This window comes from Neltuma alba, unplaced genomic scaffold (assembly GCF_004799145.2).
Source record: "Neltuma alba isolate B1F8T4 unplaced genomic scaffold, ASM479914v2 tig00004932_pilon, whole genome shotgun sequence".
Lineage (NCBI taxonomy): Eukaryota > Viridiplantae > Streptophyta > Magnoliopsida > Fabales > Fabaceae > Neltuma > Neltuma alba.
This window is the reverse complement of record NW_021633914.1, coordinates 46,157-66,576: the sequence shown is the minus strand read 5'-3', so window position 1 is coordinate 66,576 and position 20,420 is coordinate 46,157. Positions and strand designations below refer to the sequence as shown.

The following is a 20,420-nucleotide window of genomic DNA, read 5'->3' as shown; positions in this document are numbered from 1 at the left end:
TTGTTCAATCAGTCATTTTCAGTTTTGGCGACATATTTACGGTCATCAACATAAATATCTTATTTTAGTTAAAAGTTGTTCTGTAAATTAGATTCCTATAGGTAATAGATCAAGCCCCTTTTTCCAGAGAGACGTAAGCAGAAGGAAGAAAGAAAAACTTGTTGCCCATAGGAGCTAGCACAAACTGAGAGGAAAACACACAAGAAACAACCAGGAAGTACTCCTCTTAGCTTACTCTAGCCCTGTCCAGCACGCAAGGTCGTTATTAAAAATCAATTCTTTATGATACTTATACCTCTGAGGATCCTTTGGGAACCTTCTAAACAAACAGAAAATTCAAACTTTATAGATGATTCCAGATCAAATAGCCAAGAGTTCGTGATCAGCACTTAATTTACAAAGCTAAACCAGTAACCAGGAGTGACAAGTGATAACTGACAAACAGGAGCATCCCCCAGGAATATACAAACAAAAACGGCAAAACCCATGAGAAAGAAAGCATACTATTAATAAGTAGTAAATTTCATGAAGGCACTTAATCAATGCTTAAGAGGCCATCGGGTTAAGCCCCATAGGTAATGTGAGCTCTGGCAATAGGGCCACCTCTCACGGAACCAGAAATTGCTTCGTTCCATTTGGTCGCCTGCTCCCACCACTCGCTTAATCCTCTGCCACTAACACCCACTGTCAGTTCAACACCCAACAGTAAATCATGATCACGATCCTATATATACTGGATTACAGGTAAAAATTAAGAAAGTAAATTATGATCACGATCCTATACTGGATTATAGGTAAATTTAAAGAGACGATAAATTATGACAGAACTTGGCTGACCTTGTCATCAGTGTAGAACTTGAAGACGTTCTTTTGGTTGGCATGGGGTTTGTTCTTTTGTTGGGTTCCAAGGAACAGAGCACAGATTGTAGCAGCAGTAACACCGAAAGTACAGATAGCTCCCACCCCTGTGAGGCTCCATTTCCACAAGTTAAATCCATTGTTCTTGTCTTCCTCCTTGTAACCTTCAGCCATTTCTGTCTCAAATCTCGAAGCTTCCCTGTTAACTGGGTTTTTTGTATTGTCGACGAATTCATTTTCCTTCGTTTCGAAGGAAACCTGTGAGAGTGGAGCTGCGTGTTGCTCGGCTTTCACTTCATCGGGGTTCTTACCGATTCCTTTCACTTTCTGAACCTCGATGGCGTTGGCAATCTTGGATTCCCGAGGAATGGGAACAGGATCGACCCGATCAGGCTGTGTGATCTTCCGAGCATTTGGGGAAGGGCATAGAATGTAATCGGAATCGAGGGAATTCTTGGAATCGGAATTTCGCTTGTCTTGAGAGATAATTCTCTTGTCGAGACTCTGATTGAGCTCAAAGCAGGGATCATCAGAGAGGAATTCCCAGTCGTGGAGATCCATGTGGCGAAGGATTTAGGGAGGGAGGGAGAGCGCGATGATCAGAAGGGAGAGGGGTTACTGCAGATAAAAGATGGAGGCTTTTTAGGTTCAGGCGCTATACGTGGTGACTCAAGAAGGCGCCACCATTACAGCGTGGCTTCGAGCTCTTGGGGTCACGAGCCATGGGACCGTGTGTATCCAAAACATAAATAGGAACTCAGAACTCATCATCAAACATTGATTATAAATTATAAATAAATAAATAAAATTTTATTATTTAATGATATACTGATATAATTTTATTTACTTACTCAAAATAAATTGTAAGTTAATATTTTATGATAAACATTGAGTACTGACTAAAAAGATATAGAAAAGCTTATTACGCAACGCGTTCTTCCTGATTTTCCCCCTGAATAAATGATTTTTATCGATGATTTTGACTCTAATCACGTTTAAACCCTGTATTTTTTTTTTGGCCCCTGCCATCGAGTAATGCTGTTTCAGTATTATATTTAATCTGTCCGTCACAATTATCTGGTTGATATTGTCCTGATTCAACTATGTTTGTTTGAATAAGATCAATACAAAAAATTCTTCTAAAAATGTTGGTTTGAATATTATTTCTAATCTAAAAATCGTGGTGATAAAAATATATTATAAATAATTTATAAATACTTCCATAACTACTTTTAGCCTTGAAACATGTATTTGATCCCCATAAAATTTCATTACCTTACTATCTTTCAACACTTCTACTTAATCAAGGCCCAAAAAAAAAAACACTTCTACTTAATAAACAAAAATTCCTTATGTTGAAAAGAGGTTAAGGGGGTGTTTGGATAGAAATTAAACTATAATTTTAAAAGTACTTTTACGGTTTACGAAATAAATATATAGAGGAGTTTGTCTCATTTTACGAAAAAGTACTTCTGAGGGTTACCAAATACCCTCTAAATAGATGAGTTAGAATAAATACTAGATCTGCATTGGGTTGAAACTCGAATTGCAAACTATGAGAATCTAAATAGAGCATGCACCAGCAAAATGAGAGGATGAGAGATAATCGAAAAGCTATAGGGCTTAGGTGAAGAGTAAATGAGAAAAACACTACTTATTTATAAAGTTAGGGTGCAACCTTTCTTTTTTTTTTTTGTTGGACGCTGAAATCTTTCTTATTTATTACTAGAAGATTCTCTACTTGCTCTTAATTCACAATTAGAAAATTAATGTTGATTAATTTTCTATTTAGTCACTTTTCTTGTTTCCTAATTTTTTCATAAAAATTAATAGTGATTCGATTTATTTTTTGATTAGGATTTATTTTATTTTATTTTTGCCTTAATTTTCATTTGACCAGGGAAATTATCTATTTTCCCGATCAAATAGTTAGACAAACCCGACTTAAAGTGTAACAATCTTATTCCAAAAAGAAACGCGAGAATTTGATGAAAATCCAATAACCAAGTAGATTTCACTTATCACCAACGAAGAAAAAAAGAAGAGAAAAAGAAAATATTCTCTAGCTAGAGTTTGCTTGAAGGCTGAAATGATAATGATAGGATGGAGATGAGAATTAAGCCGAAATGAAAATCAAATATATTTTATTTTATTAAAAATAATAAATGATTAATGGACAGGTGTCCAGTACCAGGGATTGGTATCTTTATGAGTTCCCGGTTACCACGTTTTTGGGCTCACCCAAAGATATATTGTCATTTATTTTTTAAATGTGTCAATTATTATTAAAATATACTCCCTCCGTTCCTTATTATAAGAGATATTTGATACTTATGACATGTTTCTATATATAAGAGACACTTAAAAGTTATCTCTACTTTTTTGTGTTGATTTCCTATTTTATCCATATTTATTGTCTCTAACTCACACTTTCTCTTCTTCCCACTTCTCTTTCTTTTAATAATTTGTCATTGTTCTCTCTCATGCTCTCTCTCCTTATTAATGAGAGTATTTTTGGAAAAAAATTATACTTTTTACACATTGATTGTTCTTAACTAATTTTAACTATTTTTTTTATCAACGTAATTCAGTTATTCGTCTCTTATAATAAAGAATGGAGGGAGTAGTAAAAAAAACTAATTTGAAATTCTAAAATTTAAAGATACTTTTTTGAGATTCTTCCTTAGATTCGCCTGGGGAATGAGTTTGCATTGGATGTAGAGCATGATAAAATGCGTTAGACATCATGGTTCCAATGATGTTCAAGCATCTCTTGTCCACCTGATCATGTAAGAACGTCTCTCATCATATCCAGATAAATTCTGGTCAGGAATCATTTGGCTTGCGAACAAAGGAACAACAATGACATTCATATGAATTTTGCATTTTACTTTTGTTTGTTATTAATTTGTCACGCCATGGCCTCATACAAATATTAATACGAATAAGAAGTTGAAACACAGTGAACTGCACGAATGAAGTGAAATTAAGCAGTTGAGTCTGCAAGAAATATGGAAACACCATTAAGAACCGTCACATCGTGGCATTGAGTAAGAGGAAGAAAGATAGAGGAGGAGACAGAGACTGATCCTGTATGATTTCCGTAAGAAAACAAAATAATTTACAGAACAAGAAAGCTGTGCTCAAATTTACATGCCTGTTCGCTTCCTCTCGAAACCCACATCACAGACAGCATTCAGCTGTTAGCACTACTAAAATTATTAAAATCGGAGACACAGAAAGAACCCTGTATTCTTAAGATTTGATTGCAGCATGTGGATATTATGTGATCAACAAACTCTTTCCTGCCCTCAAAATGACTAGCTAGTATCAAGATTGTCAGTTCAAACCTCAAGAGGATGTCCTTGCTGATGATGCCTCGCCCAGAGAAACAGAAGCCAGAGAAGAAGCCCAAACTCTGGCACTCTTCGCCCGTTGATGGAAGCTCCTCGTCTTGCTCAGTCTTAGTTTCGTCCCAATCCTCCTAACATCGATCACTTGGAGAATGCGTCCCATCATTTGGCTCGTCTCACCAAATACTTGCAAGTTCAGATGAGGAACATGAGACACCAAGAATGCCCTGAGATGCGCTACAGTCCCCGGCAATACATAGAGAAGTATCCTCAAACAAAGAAACAAGACTGAGAAAATCAGGTAGGGTTCCCCGCTACATATTTCTTTTGGTGACAAACTCACCAATGACTTTATAGCTGATTTTTTGTCACTACTCAAGCTGTCCTGTTGGTCGTCCGCAAAGTAATGAATTGGCCCAAATCCTGACAAGAATGGGCAGACACATCAAGTAAGATCCTTGCTTACATAATACCAACAGTGACCCAAGTCTCTTATATCGTCTGCATATTAATATTCTTAGGAAGTAGTTTGTCTCCGTAAATAATGATCTCCAAAAAAAAAAACAAAATTGCACTCTCTCATCCGGGATGCCAAATTTACCAATTACCTAGTTATCAAAGTCCAAAAGCAGGGTCAGAGAATCCATCGGAAACCTACATGCAAGAATAGGGCATACCTGTGTTTCTCTCATAAAATTGTACGAGGGAGAGCAGATCTTTTGAACCATGATATCTAATTATTGATGTCTGATTCAACAATAATATAGCTGGCACACTATGGATTCCATATCTCGAAAACACGCTGCACAACAAAAACACACATGAACATGCATATAAAAATAACCGACACTTATGAAGGTTATATAAAGTATGACATAATCTCTGCCGAATTACAAATCTAATGTTTAAGGGAAAGTGGGGAAAAAGACAAAGTAGCACAGAATAGAATCAATTTAACATGCAGCAAAAGAAATGAAGCGTGGGGGGGGGGGAGGGAAGTGAATTTGCTAAAAGATGCGTGGACTGGAAACTGCTATTTGCATAGTATCTGCAAATCACGGACTTAGCATGTAGCAAAAGAAATGAAATCATAGCAGCGCAGAAGCTTAAGAACAGATGAAGGGAGAGTTTCAAAACCTTGGTAAGGTTGATGATTGCTCAACTACCAAATGTTCCACTTGGGGAAATATGGAACTAAGTGTTTCAAGTTTAGGAAGCACACTCTGCGAGAATGGGCACCAAGAAGCATAGAAAAGTACAGAAATATATCCGATTCTCTGCTTTCTAGACAAAACTCCTTCTACGTAACTTCCATCCACCTGAACAAATTTAAGTAACATTAAATACACCCAATCAAAATGGGTAATTTGGGATAAGTATAAATGAAAAAAATATAGTTCTAGATGATCAGGGATCTTGGTTGGCCAATTTTGTCATAGGAAGTATGATGAGCTACCTGAATATGACCTAGAATAAAATAAGGCATCATACAAAGATGAATTCAACTAATAGTTCTGTGATAAGTTTGAATTTGAATAATCAAATTCTTTCTTACCACACTTCTTTAGCCAGTGGTTAAATCTTGCAAATAACTTTGATTTAAGGATTCCCTCGGACAATCCCAGACTAATTCTTAGAGAATTTGTGCTTTAAAAGGTCTCTAATTTTCGATAGCTAGTGGTTGCTCTTTTCTCTTTGGGTGACGATATTACTAAAAAAAAATTTTGTATCTAATATTCTCCTGCACCAACTTTCCCTGTACCAGGTTCCAGCTGAAGCAGCTTAGCCATATACAGTAGAGAAAATAATGGGATAACGCCTCAAGTATGCTGTTAATTTGACACAGAAGTGTTTGTATTGTCAATTACAAGGTCTAATGCAGGTCTCAGAAGGAGCAACATCTGGACCTGCAACGATGGAAGTCTGGTGTCCAAAAATGGGTAAACTGAACAGTCCTGTGAAATTAATTCTTTATGGCATAAATAATGTGAACATAATTTAACCAAATTAAGAGGTTACCTTACAAGCATATGTTTCTTTTAGACAATTGGACCATTGGTTTCTTTGGTTTAGATTTAGGTCCTTTCGCCAGGCATTGGGAGGACAGTTGAAAAGGAGTTTCTTCTCTTTCTTCTCTTTGCTTCCCTAGGAGTTCTTTTGCCGTTTCTACTTCATTCCTTCTCTGCCTGATTCTCCCGTCCAAAATTTTAGTTGTAACCATCTAGGGATCAGATCCTTCATGAAGTTTTTAACTTTTCAAATTTGATTGATAAAGAAACTAGAGAATTAGAATGCCCGGTTTATTTACTTGATTTTATTAATCTTCCCACTATAATAGTCTCTCTTGTAAGCCCAAACTTTCATTTATCACTCATTCTCCTATTTCTGTTTCGAAATCCAAAATCCTTTTCAGATAAATTCTCTGTTTAGAATAACGGCATTCAATGAACTGAATACAATTACATTTTGTAGCTTAGCTGAGACTACAAAATGCCGATGTGCAACATTATGTGGAAGGTTAGCATGGAAACAATAACTCAATCGCTCTCCTTTCTTGTGGAAAATCCTGTTTGTAGTTCTTGGTCAATCATTGATGTGCAGGATCACATTGGAGCATTTGTAATATAAATGACTTGATTGATACAGGGCAATTTATAGGTTTTATGTTAGAATGAGGAAAGGATTTAAAACATTATTTCTGTTAACTTTATATGACATTTTGCCCGTGTTGATGGGCTATATAACTAAAGGCTGAACAAACTAAGTGGGAACTTGATTGAAGACAATATTTGGGCCTAACATTACAGTAGAAATAAATGAATTTGACATCACCTAAACATCAATTATTATTTTTTGGGAAAAAAAAGAAGTAATGTCATTATGAAGATTTCGCAAGAAATTACCATTTTCCTTAAAAGAAGTATGACAATAGGAGAAAAGGCTAAGTTTAGGTTTAGCTTCTGTTAGAGAACTTGATAAGAAACACCTAAAGAACTTCACATAGTTCTTGTCCATGGCCAGAAAGGTTTCTCATCAAGTGGAGTACCAAATGTTGGGGAAAATAATTCAAAGAACATAATGTTTGTCAAGATGAATGATACATGACATGGCACAACATACAAGAAAATGATATTATGTGAATAACAATTTGGGGGTTTTATATGGTTTCCTCGTCAATTTTATCCTTCGCATCATCAAGTGCAAATTATTATGATAACTAGAAAAGGATCATTCTCCAAGTGATAATCACATGCAGATATTTCTTCTTGTATTAATAACACCTGATTCTTATCAGCGACAACCCTTTGACTAAATCCAGTTATATCCAGTTGAATTATTTAAAAACTTGGTATTATGCAGATTCTTCCCCAATCAACAAAGAGAATTTAGCAGAATTCTCACCTATAAAAGCACAGTTGCAAAGTACAGGCGTGCTTATTTCTCGAGAAGGCACAGAATACACTGTTCGCAGTGGGTCTAATCGACTAATTCTCAGTCAATTACAATTAACAGGAATTGAGCAGTTACCTAGAAATCTAGAAGTCTGGTTAAAAGTCCAACTCATTATTCACGAAGGGTTCAAACAGGTCCGCAAATCTTACACTACAAGCTATTACCTCTCAGGCTAGTGCCTAACTTGCTAAGCTTAGGTTTGGTGCTACATGATCTGACAACCCAGACCACTATAAATATATATGTGTGTGCGCGTGTGTGCGCGTGCGTGTTTAGCTAGAATCACAAATAAAACCCATTTATTGAAGTCCAAATTTATGAATGGTTTTCCTTCCATACAGTGCAAACTGCTAAATAGAAACCTCGTGAGTCCAATACGCGACAACTCTATACTTCAAGTTAGAAGGCCTATTCCAATAGAGTCCAAGGAAACAGAAGAGGCAAATATTCCAATATGCGCTTCATCATTTATTATCAATTTATCATCTTTCTATCAAAACCGTGACAATATCAAAATGCCCACGAAGTGTTCTCCGCTATTTGCAACCAGGCATGCCCATCTAATATTTAATTTCACTCAATCAAATCAGGACCTGGTTCCTGGAACGGAATCCCACGAATTAATTTCCATTTTAGAATAACCTTAGAGGTTAAATATATAAAAGCACCCAGGAATAGAGCTGTTAAAATGTCAACGAATGAAACAAATCTGCTAAAAAATCAATTCCCGAGATGAAAATCACATATGATGGCCCCCGAGCGTGTATGCAAATACAAATTGGAAATCAATTTGGAAATTTTATTTTAAAAAAAGGAAGAAGAAAGACGAGAATCGTATACCTGAAGAGGTGGATTTGGCGAGATCGACAGAGGGCATTGAGATTTAAGACTATAAAGAAATAAAGCAGAGTCGCGATGACATAAAGACGAGGATGATGCATATTGTAGCAAAGAAAAAGCCGTCATGTAAAGGAGAAAGATCGAGGCGGCCATCGGTGAAGACGGGTATGCAAATCGCAGAGCTAAAAGAAAACAAGCCTCAGAATAATATCGAAATGGGCGAAATGATGAGCTGAACTTGTTATCTTGAAAAACTTTATTGTGCTACCTTCTCTCTTCCTTCTGCCTGGGGTCGTGTTGGGTCTGAAAATGGAGGTGGAGGTGGACGTGGTGGGTGGCTTTTGCTTGAGTGGGTTCAATCGTTGGTTTGGTTCGCTGATTCCAACAAGAGGGACCAAAGGAACCCACTTTTCCAGCTCAAATAGCGTTTTCCATATTATCTTCAAGCCCTCACTAATCTCTCTCTCTCTTCCCCCTGTGCGCGTACAGGAGGCACCTTTTTCGGTGTAGTTTTTATAAGTTAAAAAAGAAGAAGCAGAAAACAGTTTTTTATTTTAATAATTTGAACCGAAATTTTATATTTATCTTTTTACTATTTAAGTTCCGTTAAACCGTAAGAAAAAATATCGATACTACAAGAATAAAAATGGAAAAACCTAGCAAAATGCGTAAGAAATTGAAATAATAAAAGTTGTTACCCAAAATTAAAAAAAAACAGTTGATTCATATCTATACATAATGAAACTATTCATAAATTTGATATTTTATATGTATGAAAGTGGAGGATTATATGGAATTTTGACCCCGATAAAAAAATGGAATTTTGATATCGTTAAACTAATTTCTATTTTGTTTTTTGACCAGCGAACTTAATTTCTATTTTGAGAACCATATTATTATTAAGACTAGTATATCTCATGCTTCTTAAAATATTGCAGGCCTAAAGAAAATGGTCATGGACTGTTAAATAAGTTATAATACTGCCCCGGGTTTCTTCATTTATTGAAAAAATATTAACAGAAAGACAACAGAAAAAGAAAGAGAGAAGTGAAACGTCAGAAGAAAGAAAAACACAAGCTTGTCGGCCAAAAAATATTAAAGCCTAAAAAGATGGTTTGGTGTCACAAAAAAAAAAGGGGATGGTTTGGTGGATACATATTTGTGCAACACCAAGTTTATGTTTGTATTTTATTCTTATTATAAAATACATAACTTTTCTTTCTCATAATTAAATAATTATTAAGTTATCAGTTGAAGCTCTCACGGTCTAAACAAGCGGTTCGAATCTCAACCTTTACTTCTGGTGAAAAAGGGAAAATCTTAACCTTTATAATTCAGAAAAATCATATAAATATACATTTTTTAATAAATTTTATAGTATATTTGTGGTCCTAATATTTTTTTCTGAAAAAACTGATTATCAACAAATTATATTGGCAGGATATTTAAAGTAAATTGATTGATATATGCAGGAAGAGTCGGTTTGCTCGGGGCGTTAAGCTGACTTTGACCCCAAAAAAAAAAAAAAAAGAGGCCTTAAGCAAGCTGACGGCGTGCCAAGCCCTAACCGGAAGCGCGAAGGTAGAAGGCAACTGCTTCCGCGCATTCTCCGTCTCTCATCTCCCAAAGCTGTCTAAAAGGAAAAAGTAATTAGGGTTTTTGAAACTGATAGTAGATATGGCAGCCGAGAAGAGAGAATCAGAGGTCACCAACAAGACTTCCAATGCCAACTCTAACAACACTAAACTCGAGCAAATCGGAGATTCCTCGCCTCCTTTGGCTTCCGTTTGCGGCGATACTTCTAATAAGGAGGCCGAAGAACGACAGTCTCGTGACCTCAAAGCTGGTCTTCATCCCCTAAAGGTTTCTCTCCCTATTTTCTGTCCAACTGACTGTTTGTGATATTTTTCTCCCTGGATTTTGACAATCGCTAATGGTCCAACTGTGTGCAAACATCAGTTTTTTTTTTCTTGGTTATTTTTTCGTATAATTTTGAGTCGAGAGAACATTGCTGAGCTGTTTTTGTGAGGAGCATTTTCATTTTTGAGCTCAATTTATGTTTATATTTCAATTATACCCTAAACTTGGTGGTTGGGGCCTTCTATATTGATTCCAAGGCGAAATAATTACTCTTTACATGAGAGGATCCCCGATGTTCTGTAATTCGCTTCTCCCTCAAAGGCTTTTGTGCAATCATTTATTCATTTTGTATTGATAATGTCTTTTGAGCAGCACAAATTTGTATTCTGGTATACCCGCCGTACACCTGGAGTTCGAAATCAGACATCATACGAAGACAACATAAAGAGAATTGTTGATTTCAGTACGGTAAGATCCTAAGCTACTTTCGCTTGCAAGGATCAAACTGCACGCATTGGAATACTTTATCTATTTGCAAATGTTCTTGTTCTTGGGCGCTTTCCTGATTCTTTGGTGTTACATATTAATAGGTTGAAGGTTTTTGGGTTTGCTATTGCCATCTAGCTCGCCCTTCGTCCTTGCCAGTACCAACAGATTTGCATCTTTTTAAGGAAGGAATTCGCCCTTTATGGGAGGTAGTAGACATTCAAAAGCCTGCCCTTGGAGTTGCCTTTTTGTTGACTGGAATTTGGAAATTTCTGCTCTATAGCGGTTTTACTCTGCATTGACATGCTGGGTTATTTTTTCTTTTCAGGACCCAGCTAATTGTAATGGTGGTAAGTGGATCATACGATTCAAAAAGGTTGTTTCAGGCCGTTTTTGGGAGGACTTGGTAAATCAAAATCTTTCTCTCTTTATCTCTTCCCTGTGAAATGTCTGCCAACCTTTTCATTTTTCCAGATAAATATATAATTTCATTTTTCTTGTCAACTTGGTGAACACTGAGCAGTTCGTTGCTAATGTCTTACGTTTAGTTAATGCCAGCATTTAAACTTACTCTTATTTTCATCATTGCTGAAGGTGAAGACGTTTCCTAGTTTACAGATCCCCATCTGTGTAGTGAAATTGTATCCCAGTTGCCCTATTCGTGTTGCTCTTCTTGTGGCCAAATGTGTCTACATTAGGGTTAAGTGGACTTCTCATTGGATGACCGATAGGTCCTAAGTGTCTTGCATGGATTTTTCATGTGATCTTTAGGTGGTAATCTTATCAATTCCTGATTTGACCACAGGGAAAACAAATTCATGTGAAAAATGCTGATTTTACTTGCAGATGTCTCCCCATCTTTTGTTTCTTGAAATATACACCTAGAAAAAGACAAGCTACAACGTTTAAGCCCTACTAACATTTTTTTCGCATGGATTATGTCTGGCTCTAACTACAGTATGAGAGTAAATCAGTGCCAGCTAATGAATATTGGAATTCAATCTTGAATTAACCACACATCCTTAACCTTTTGAAAACACCAGGGGATGATGCTGACCTGTCTGGTTGCTTGTATATCCTTTGGCTTCTTGAAGAAGCGTTTTAAGACTTAAGAGTATGGAAGGGATCCAAAGTCTCCATAAAGACTTGAAAAAGAAAAATTAGGGAAAGAATGTTGCATGGGGTTGGCTTTTTCTCACATGGCAGGAAAGTTCTCATAAGTGTTTTGTTTTGATGATTTCCTACTTAGAATACAATTGACTCGTTTAGTAAATCTCTCCTGTTTAACTATTTTCATTATCAGGAATTAGAGATTGAGAGGATTTCCAAATGTGCCTGATTGAACAATGCTCATTCTGTGAATTTTACTTATATATGCGAGGGCATTTCAGTCAACAAGATTCTATATATTTGGTTGGATAAATTCTTGATTCTGTTTGTGCGAATTCTTTCTTTCGTAGGCGTCCCTGTCAAATACTATCCTTTTAATTTTATATATGATGGCTAATTATGGACAGACCTAATCATACTAGAAATTTCTCTTGCTTGGTTATATCTTAATAATGATCTGTCGGCATTTATTATCATTAGAGTTCATCTTCTGGCATGGTAATGCCAAAACACCGTTGCATGGGGCTAAAAATTGGTTATTGGGGATTCTGAGGCATACTTGACTGTGTGCAGGTTCTTGCCTTAGTAGGTGACCAGCTCGATTATGGGGATAACATATGTGGTGCAGTGCTAAGCATTCGTTTCAATGAGGATATATTGAGTGTCTGGAATCGCAATGCATCTGATCATCAGGTTAGCATTATTACTGGCCTTGTATGTCTTTGCACGTGCATGCAACATGCATGGATTTTATTTATAATATTCTTAATTTTCTCAATCCAGGCCGTGATGGCTCTGAGGGATTCAATTAAACGTCACTTGAAGCTTCCTCATAATTATGTCATGGAATACAAGCCTCACGATGCCTCTTTGCGAGACAATTCATCCTACAGAAACACCTGGTTGAGAGGATAGAGCTGCTGTAATGGCACTCTTACACGGGCTTCTGGGCACCAAAGACGCATTTGCCACCGATCTTGTTGGTTATTGTCTACATTACACTGACAATCGTGCCGGCTGCGCCACGGCTAGTGTGTGGCGTTTGAATTCAACAATAGGACTGCAATATTGCATTATTTGCTGTATTGTCTTTCTTGCGGGGTTTCATGTCTCGTTTTGTGTGATGAATTTCAGTCCTTCGTTGTAAATAAAGTTGTACCCGCTATGCTTCGTAAGTGCTTTATCAGTTCGCTGAGGAATAGGAGCATGGTTTTAAAGATCGATTAAATTTGCATGGCATTTAGTGTCAACCCTTGTAGTGGATAGGCTTTATATGATATTGACATGGCTAATGACCGGATGATAACTACCCCTAGAATTTATCTTGCGGATTTTAGATTAAATATTTTAGCTTTGTTTGGAGTACTTGATCCTGGCTCCAAGGCTTTTGCTAAGGTAGGTGGATAATGTACCTCTAACCATTAATGGAGCAGCAACTCGCTTAATATTTTTCTTTTCGAATACATCTGTATACTATTTACATTTAAACATCTTCAATTTTTTTTATATGGTGCATTTGCTTTTTCTGCCAGCCTCACATGGTCGGATGATAAGATTTTGCTGTTGCTGCTGCTTCTTTTTCGCAAACTTGAGGCATATTTTTTTAATCCGACTGGATCTCATGAGCATAGACAAATTGAGTTACGCATTTTATAGATACTATCAACCGACAAATTCAAACATAATGTGCACTCTAATTTCTTGAAATAAAAGAAGGTAACTCTATTGGGCATTGGATAATTACAGGAGACCAAGTCAAAATCATAGAACGGACAACGTTATAATTCAATATACAGATGTCTTCCATAAGGTTTGGGGATAAAAGGCAGAGTCTCTCAAACAGATGATCGGAGGCCAATGATACCTGCTCAGCAAATTGTTATGGTCAGCCTTAAGGCAAAAGCCAGCAGACACTATTAAACCAAACTGAACCTGACAATGGCATTTTAAGTCTTCTGCATCGATGTCCCCTGGGCCCTAATTAACTGGCTAAACATGACGTGACGTGACGTTTAAATGTCTACAATTTGGTTTTAAGCACTTCAATTTCAAGTTGAAATATCACCCATGCTTGTTTTTATTCCTACGATCCATTTGATCAATTTACATAGAAAAATGAAAAATCCATGTAATGGGGTTTTGTTTAGTGTTTAGGCTTTTGTTTCTTAAATAGTAAATACCCCATTTAATCTTTTAAATCAATATATAACTGGAAAAACATATAATTTGTTATATTAAAAATAATATAAACAAATAGTTATGTGTTATAACAAATAAATGTTGAAAGAGAATCTTGTTTTTATATAGGTCTTGAAATTTTATTAAACGATTATTTAAGAGAGATTAATAGCGAAAACCAAGAAGCAAAGTTTAGTTTAGTAATGGCTAAATTGATTGTAGAAGAGAAGCATTACCGCATCCTACTCTTGCACCCGCATTACCAGTGGTCTTGCTTAGTTCATGCCCACCTGTCGCATCAAATTCAAAAGATAAGCAAAGACAGCAGCTTCGTAAGCGGTTCATCCGGGTCTAAACAAACACCATGAAGGTCAGAGGCAGGCACATGTAACCAAGCGAAAATTTTATGAGACATCTGGAAATAGGGACGTAACACTAGTCATTACTCACTAGACATGATATCAGAGTAGGACTATGTTTGTCTTTAGTATTTGTTATTTGGTTCTTGAATGAAACCTAACATGTGAAGGAAATTTCTTCATAGACCCAGTCATTTGATACTTGAGCTTAAGCCGTTCATTTGTCATGATGTTATTGAGAAACTAGATAGAAAATACCAAAAAAATTGCACCTAAATTTCTTTATTTGGTGGAATAATTAGCAGAGAATTGATCAAATGTGCTTCAGAACCTAGTACCTTAACGAAAAGCAAATGCCGGTTGGTCAGTTTAAGGGAAAACACATGGTAAATTGGACTTCTGTCTTAACGCTGAAATACAAGTAATACGCGAACAAAATATCATTTTTTGCAAGGAAAAAGAATTTGACTCACATTAGGTGGCAATCACCATATGCCTTGCCAGAAAATACTCAATATAGTTACTTAATTTCCAGCTTCCCCAGAACGTATATGAAGAAATGATTGTCATGCTTTTTATCAGGTGTAACTATCTGGACTAGCACTGGCAGGACAACTAATCAGATAAAAGTTCTACTTTTGTCTTCGCCTTTAAAAGGCCTAAACTTCGCCGTCATCACGTCCTAGGCACGATTTCTTAACTTTTTGTTTGACCTTAAGGTGCAAGAATGTGTCGTTACCACATTTTTTTGAATTATCATAATTGCAACCTAGACAAATCTCAATATCCAACGACTTTATTCTGAAGTCACTTCAAGTAACAACTTTGTGAATATAGTTTACGCACATCTTGTGCATAGACTCTGACATTAGAACCCATATTTGGGGAGAAATATCCAATTACAAAGGCTGGCTATTAGTTTTCAACCACTAGACAGAGAAATTTACTTTCACAAGTAAAGGACATATAGAACCTTGAGGGCAGAAGGTAGAGACAACTTTGGTTGGAAAAAACATGCGCCATGCATTCATAACGAAGCATTCGGGTTCAGACATGATAAGAGACTCATTATGTCTAAATTTCTCAGCTACTCTATTCATATTATGATATGCATAGGCAAGTAATTAACGGTTGTGCATTATAGGCTTTTGTCATTGTAGCAGACTAGCTGTAACAGGATTAAAATAATGGGTCTTAAATACGAGGAAGACAAAGTAAACAGCCTAGAGATATGCGATACAAAAGACTTCTCATGTAGAACTTCTAAGAGTAGTCAAGATAGCGGTAAATAGATAACCAACTTCAACACCCATTGTAGAATTATATAACTAGGAAGAGTAAAAAGGAAGCTATATCTGACATTGATGGAGCCGGAAACTCTTTTTTGGAGCCAAATTTCATAATCTTACCTCTACCAAGATCGTCAGGATCAGCATGCACAACGACTGCCCTCCCAAGAATGGAATGAACTCCACTTAGTGGTATCTACTGGTTGAAAATGAAACAAGGCCATGTTAAAGTACTTTGCCGATTAAATTGAAACATAAATTTCATTAACACAGTATCAACCAGATAGATGGTCAGCATACCATGGATGAGTGCTTACCTTTCTGTCTGTGATTGAAACATCAGCAACCCCTACAGAAGATAATGCATGCAGTGAATACCTCTGAAAAAGACTCAAAGGAGTCGAAATATCAAAACAGATAAGGAAAATGAAGGTAGTAAATACCATCCGGGCCTGCAACAATGTTACCCAAATCTCCAGCATGACGCTCATCATCTGTTCGAGCCCCATGGTCTTTCTTGAATGGATTGAAATGAGGGCCTGCGATTCAGAACAATTTATCACGGAAACTAATTCGAAAACGAAAAGGATACTCAGCTAGAGAAGAGTGCGAATTCATTATGAATCGAAGAAATAAAATTCCGAACCAGTGGAATTGCAGCCATTAGTGGTGTCACCGAGAGCGTGAATATGGAATCCGTGGAGGCCCGGGGACAAACCAGTGACTCTCCCTTTTACATGAGTAGTTCCTGCAGAAACTTACCCAAAATTAGCTGAATTTCGGATTAAACAATTAGAACAGCTTCAATACCCAAAAAGGACAAAAAAAAGAAAAGAAAAGAAGAGTAAGAGACCGTCGGGGTGTTGCACAAACTGAAGAGCTCCTCTCACGTTGTTATTTCCGGCGATCACAGCCACAGCTTTCACAGTCACCTTTGCAGCTTCCATGCCTGACCTTCGGTGTTTTCACTATCGGCTTATGTGTCCGTCCACAGAAATAAGATTACCAGAGAACAAGCCCACTATATATGGCGCAAAAAAAAAAAAAAAAGGGGCCGCTATCACAATTACGAAAGTAAAATATGCCTAACTTTTTGGTTTTTTTGTTTTTCAATTAGAAAGTAGTCCCAATTGGCCTTTTTAAAAAAAAAAAAAAAATTGGGTGGTTTCATGCATAGAATTTAATTTTGCTAAGGTTAATTATTTGGATAACTAACGCGTTGGAGTAATTATATATAGTTTGGAGAAATAATTAAACTAAATGCATATCTTCTATTTCAAGTATTAAAGAGCCACAAATTTAGATGGTGATGTATACCAATTTGGCCGAAAGAAAGATAGTGCTATAGCAAAAATTAAATTTTTAAATAATTATATTTCTTTTCTTTAACGTTTCAATAATAATGCTTAATCATGAGAGAAAATGGAAATAAGTAAAGTTATGGGGCGAAAGAAATCGGAAGACTGAAGATTCATAATTGGTCGAGAAATAACCCACAGACAAAAGCATGGTCTTTATTTTTGAATATTTTCTGAAAAAAAATAAAACAGGTAAGAGCATGGATAAACTATATTGATCCAGTGCAGGAAAGTAAAAGATCTTTTAAGGTCACGAAAATATCACTTACAAGGTAAGAGAGAACCAAAAAGGATCTGAATGCTGACCTTAACTATTTGATGTTGATCACACTGTTATGTCGGCCACTGTTTCCGGCCATGTGGTGTCTGATTTTATATGTTCATTAACTGTGCACAGTCATTGGCATGCCAAGAAGGTTAACAGACTTCCTTTGACCATGGAATTTAGGTACCATGAAAGGTTGTGCAGCAACAGGTAATGCTAAAACTAACGAGGAAAAAAAAAAGCATTAAATTCCTACCATTTGTTATTGTCTTAGCCAATTATAGTGTTATATGGTGTGTCCTATGATATCTCTCAAAATTGACCAATTCCCATGGACAGTTTCCCCCATTTTGGGGCTAAAATCTTGGACCTAATTACTTTTTTAAGGTTATTTTATTTCCCTGCTATATTGATGATAATTAAAGATCTTGAAAACTAAAATATTTTCTGACACCATAAAAATAAGTTGCTGTTCATATGTTTATTAAGTGATCTCTGTAACATCAAGAAATTAAGGTGTAAATATAGGAACACTAGTAATATATTAAGAAGTACATAGTAGAAAATTACTTTAATGATCTTTGGAAGAAAAAATTTTTTCTAAAGTTTTTAAATATCATTACTGATACAAGTTATGGGTTCTTAACTGTTATTTTTTTCCCACTCAATTATATGCTTGTCGCTTGACTTGCCACCTATTGCAACCGATGTGGAATAACCCACACCTATCAACTTCAAGTCCTTTTTAACCCTAAAATGAATCCATTAGTAGTATATATGTGGTGTGGTTGTTTTGGAGATATTTCTAAATATGGCTCAATGTAGCCTCCATGGGCCAAATTGAAGGGAAAGAAGGATAAGGATTGGGGAAAGTACAAATATTATTATTAAAAAAAAATGAACAAAGAAAAGGAGCTTTTGGGTCCACAAGTTAGATATAAATGACGTATTTGAAATATGAGCAACGAGTAATCTAATCATCACAAGTGATGAGTGACATAATCTTCAGTCTTTTTTTCTTAAAATAAATTGTAGTTAGTCATTTTTATGATGTTCAAATCACAACTAGCTGGTATGGGATAACTACACACAACCACAATCTATTTATCTAATGAGAGATTTAAAATGTGTGTTTTTGTGGCTAATCTGGACTATCAGAAGGCATGATTTATGCAGATATGGTAAGCCTAAATCCCAGAAGATCTGGAAGCACTCCTTTTGAGTAAGGATCATGGTTCTTTTGGCTTTTTGACAGACAAATATTTTGAAGGAACTGTTCAGTAACTTTAATTAGATCAGATAGTGCCCTGTAGAGGTACTTGAAACTCTCAAAATATTGAGTTTCCACCCAAACGTATATTTAAAAATCATAGATACAATCCTTCAAGATTTACATTAGAATACTTCGATACAGATATGGCAGTTGAAAAACAAGGCATTCACAAAGAGCTAATGCAACTCGCTTTCTAGCTGATATTTATGAAGCAGAAAGGCAAGCAGAACTCTATCCCAAGTCAAGATCCCGAACTCTTCCTGACTCTGAGATTGTTTAGGAACGATGGTGGATGATATTATTAACTAGGAGCACTGAAGAAAAGACTGATTTAAAGGTCATTTAGAACTTTGAATTTAGCAAAACATTGACCACAAGGGTGGAAGATCCCAAAGAGCTTCTTCACTAGAATCCTGGACAGTTTCCATGTACTCATGGACTCCATTAATTGCATAGAGTGAAGCTGATATCTGTCTTTCAACTTTCATCCTCTCGAATTCTGAAAGCTCTAACTCAACTGTGTCAGCAACACCATCAGTCTTCGGCGCGTCCAATACTTGAGCAAAAGGAAAACGATCAACGATAGGTCCAAGACCCCACGAAAGATTAGATTGGGGGCATAAATCAAATCCCTCCCCGTAACTGCTCAAATCTGGTCTATATCCATCAGCAAATAACTCTGTGTTCTGAATTTTCCCACTAGAAAGAGAGCTATCATTTTTGTCATCATTGCTTGAGTCTGAGCTCCCAGTAGTACTAGTACCACCAGAGCTAGTAGGGTTGACTCTCGAAGAAGAAGCATCAACATCTTGTTCTTTGGTTACTTTTCTGTTGTTAAGCAGATTTCGAATACGAGAAGCGAGAGGAGAATCTGTGGAAACGCGAGTGATGAAGTTGGTGCGAGTGTTGGATCCTCGAAGAAGGCAGGCAGCTTCATCATAAGCCCTGGCTGCTTCTTCTGCAGTCTCAAATGTGCCAAGCCACATTCTTATCTTCTGGGTTGTGTCTTTGATCTCAGCCACCCATCTCCCAGAAGGTCTTTGTCTCACACCAACAAATTTGTTCGTGCCATTGTTCTTGTTCCTTCCTTTGAACTTGCCTCCTCTGCTGATTGGAACATGTGATGCTTTCTGGAGCGGCTTTGGTTGCTGGAAATGAATTTCCATGACAAGGTGTTCAAGAGATGGTGTTTGAGGGATATAAGCAGAAACTAGTTTCAGCTTTTAATGTGGCAGTAGAAGGCTATTCTTCATGCTGCTCGTTGCAAGTATTGGGATTATGTTATATATGGATGAAAAGTTGCCTATTTTTCAAGTTTGCAAGTGGTATTAATATAATAGAAGCACATCATCTTGAGATTCTTACATTTTTTTAAATATCTTTCGCATGACAGAGACAAATTAACCTTCAAATTCACTTGCCTCCCTTACTTTGAACAGATCCGACTAGTGGCTATTTACTGTCTCCTCTAGGCGTTGCTGTCTGAAACAGTCGAGATTTAGTTTAATAAATGAACCAAATATAAAATCCAATGGCATTGCTTTTCTTCTCTTAACAGCTTAGCTTTGAAAAATGCATTTTGGGAAAATTACTTGATATCATCATATTTTTGTGTCAAGCAGTTAATTATATACATGTGTTAGTTAATTGCCACTCAAGTCTGAACATTTTGTGACAGAAATTGAAGTCCTTATCAAAGTAAAAGCACTGTTACCTAACCATTGATCCTATATCTTGA

General features: G+C 36.4%; 4 protein-coding genes and 1 pseudogene across 5 annotated transcripts; 1 reads left to right on the top strand and 4 right to left on the bottom strand.

Moving 5' to 3' along the window:
• Positions 1-522: 522 nt before the first annotated feature.
• Positions 523-1,569, bottom strand: LOC114746317 (uncharacterized; annotated as a pseudogene).
• Positions 1,570-3,943: 2,374 nt separating this feature from the next.
• LOC114746305 (5'-adenylylsulfate reductase-like 5) lies at positions 3,944-8,681 on the bottom strand. Its single transcript, XM_028934534.1, has 4 exons — positions 8,505-8,681; positions 5,349-5,530; positions 4,889-5,013; positions 3,944-4,634 (listed from the first exon to the last, which is right to left on the bottom strand). The coding sequence occupies exons 1-4, from the start codon at positions 8,655-8,657 to the stop codon at positions 4,210-4,212; spliced, it is 885 nt and encodes a 294-aa protein (XP_028790367.1). The 5' UTR covers positions 8,658-8,681; the 3' UTR covers positions 3,944-4,209.
• Positions 8,682-10,042: 1,361 nt separating this feature from the next.
• Positions 10,043-13,325, top strand: LOC114746307 (eukaryotic translation initiation factor NCBP-like). Its single transcript, XM_028934536.1, has 6 exons — positions 10,043-10,367; positions 10,737-10,832; positions 10,955-11,059; positions 11,179-11,256; positions 12,534-12,653; positions 12,744-13,325. The coding sequence occupies exons 1-6, from the start codon at positions 10,182-10,184 to the stop codon at positions 12,873-12,875; spliced, it is 717 nt and encodes a 238-aa protein (XP_028790369.1). The 5' UTR covers positions 10,043-10,181; the 3' UTR covers positions 12,876-13,325.
• Positions 13,326-13,588: 263 nt separating this feature from the next.
• Positions 13,589-16,792, bottom strand: LOC114746308 (superoxide dismutase [Cu-Zn] 2-like). Of its 2 annotated transcripts, XM_028934538.1 has the most exons (7): positions 16,640-16,791; positions 16,433-16,534; positions 16,230-16,325; positions 16,104-16,135; positions 15,907-15,982; positions 14,375-14,428; positions 13,589-13,824 (listed from the first exon to the last, which is right to left on the bottom strand). In XM_028934538.1, the coding sequence occupies exons 1-7, from the start codon at positions 16,731-16,733 to the stop codon at positions 13,796-13,798; spliced, it is 483 nt and encodes a 160-aa protein (XP_028790371.1). In that variant the 5' UTR covers positions 16,734-16,791; the 3' UTR covers positions 13,589-13,795. The 2 variants fall into 2 exon arrangements, with proteins under 2 accessions (XP_028790371.1, XP_028790372.1); XM_028934539.1 differs by lacking the exons at positions 13,589-13,824; positions 14,375-14,428 and adding an exon at positions 14,436-14,713 and having other exon boundaries at positions 15,871-15,982; positions 16,640-16,792.
• A 2,040-nt stretch (positions 16,793-18,832) lies between these two features.
• LOC114746306 (ethylene-responsive transcription factor ERN1-like) lies at positions 18,833-19,861 on the bottom strand. Its single transcript, XM_028934535.1, has one exon. It carries the CDS (start codon positions 19,846-19,848, stop codon positions 19,039-19,041), a length of 810 nt encoding a protein of 269 aa, XP_028790368.1. The 5' UTR covers positions 19,849-19,861; the 3' UTR covers positions 18,833-19,038.
• Between the last annotated feature and the right edge of the window lie 559 nt (positions 19,862-20,420).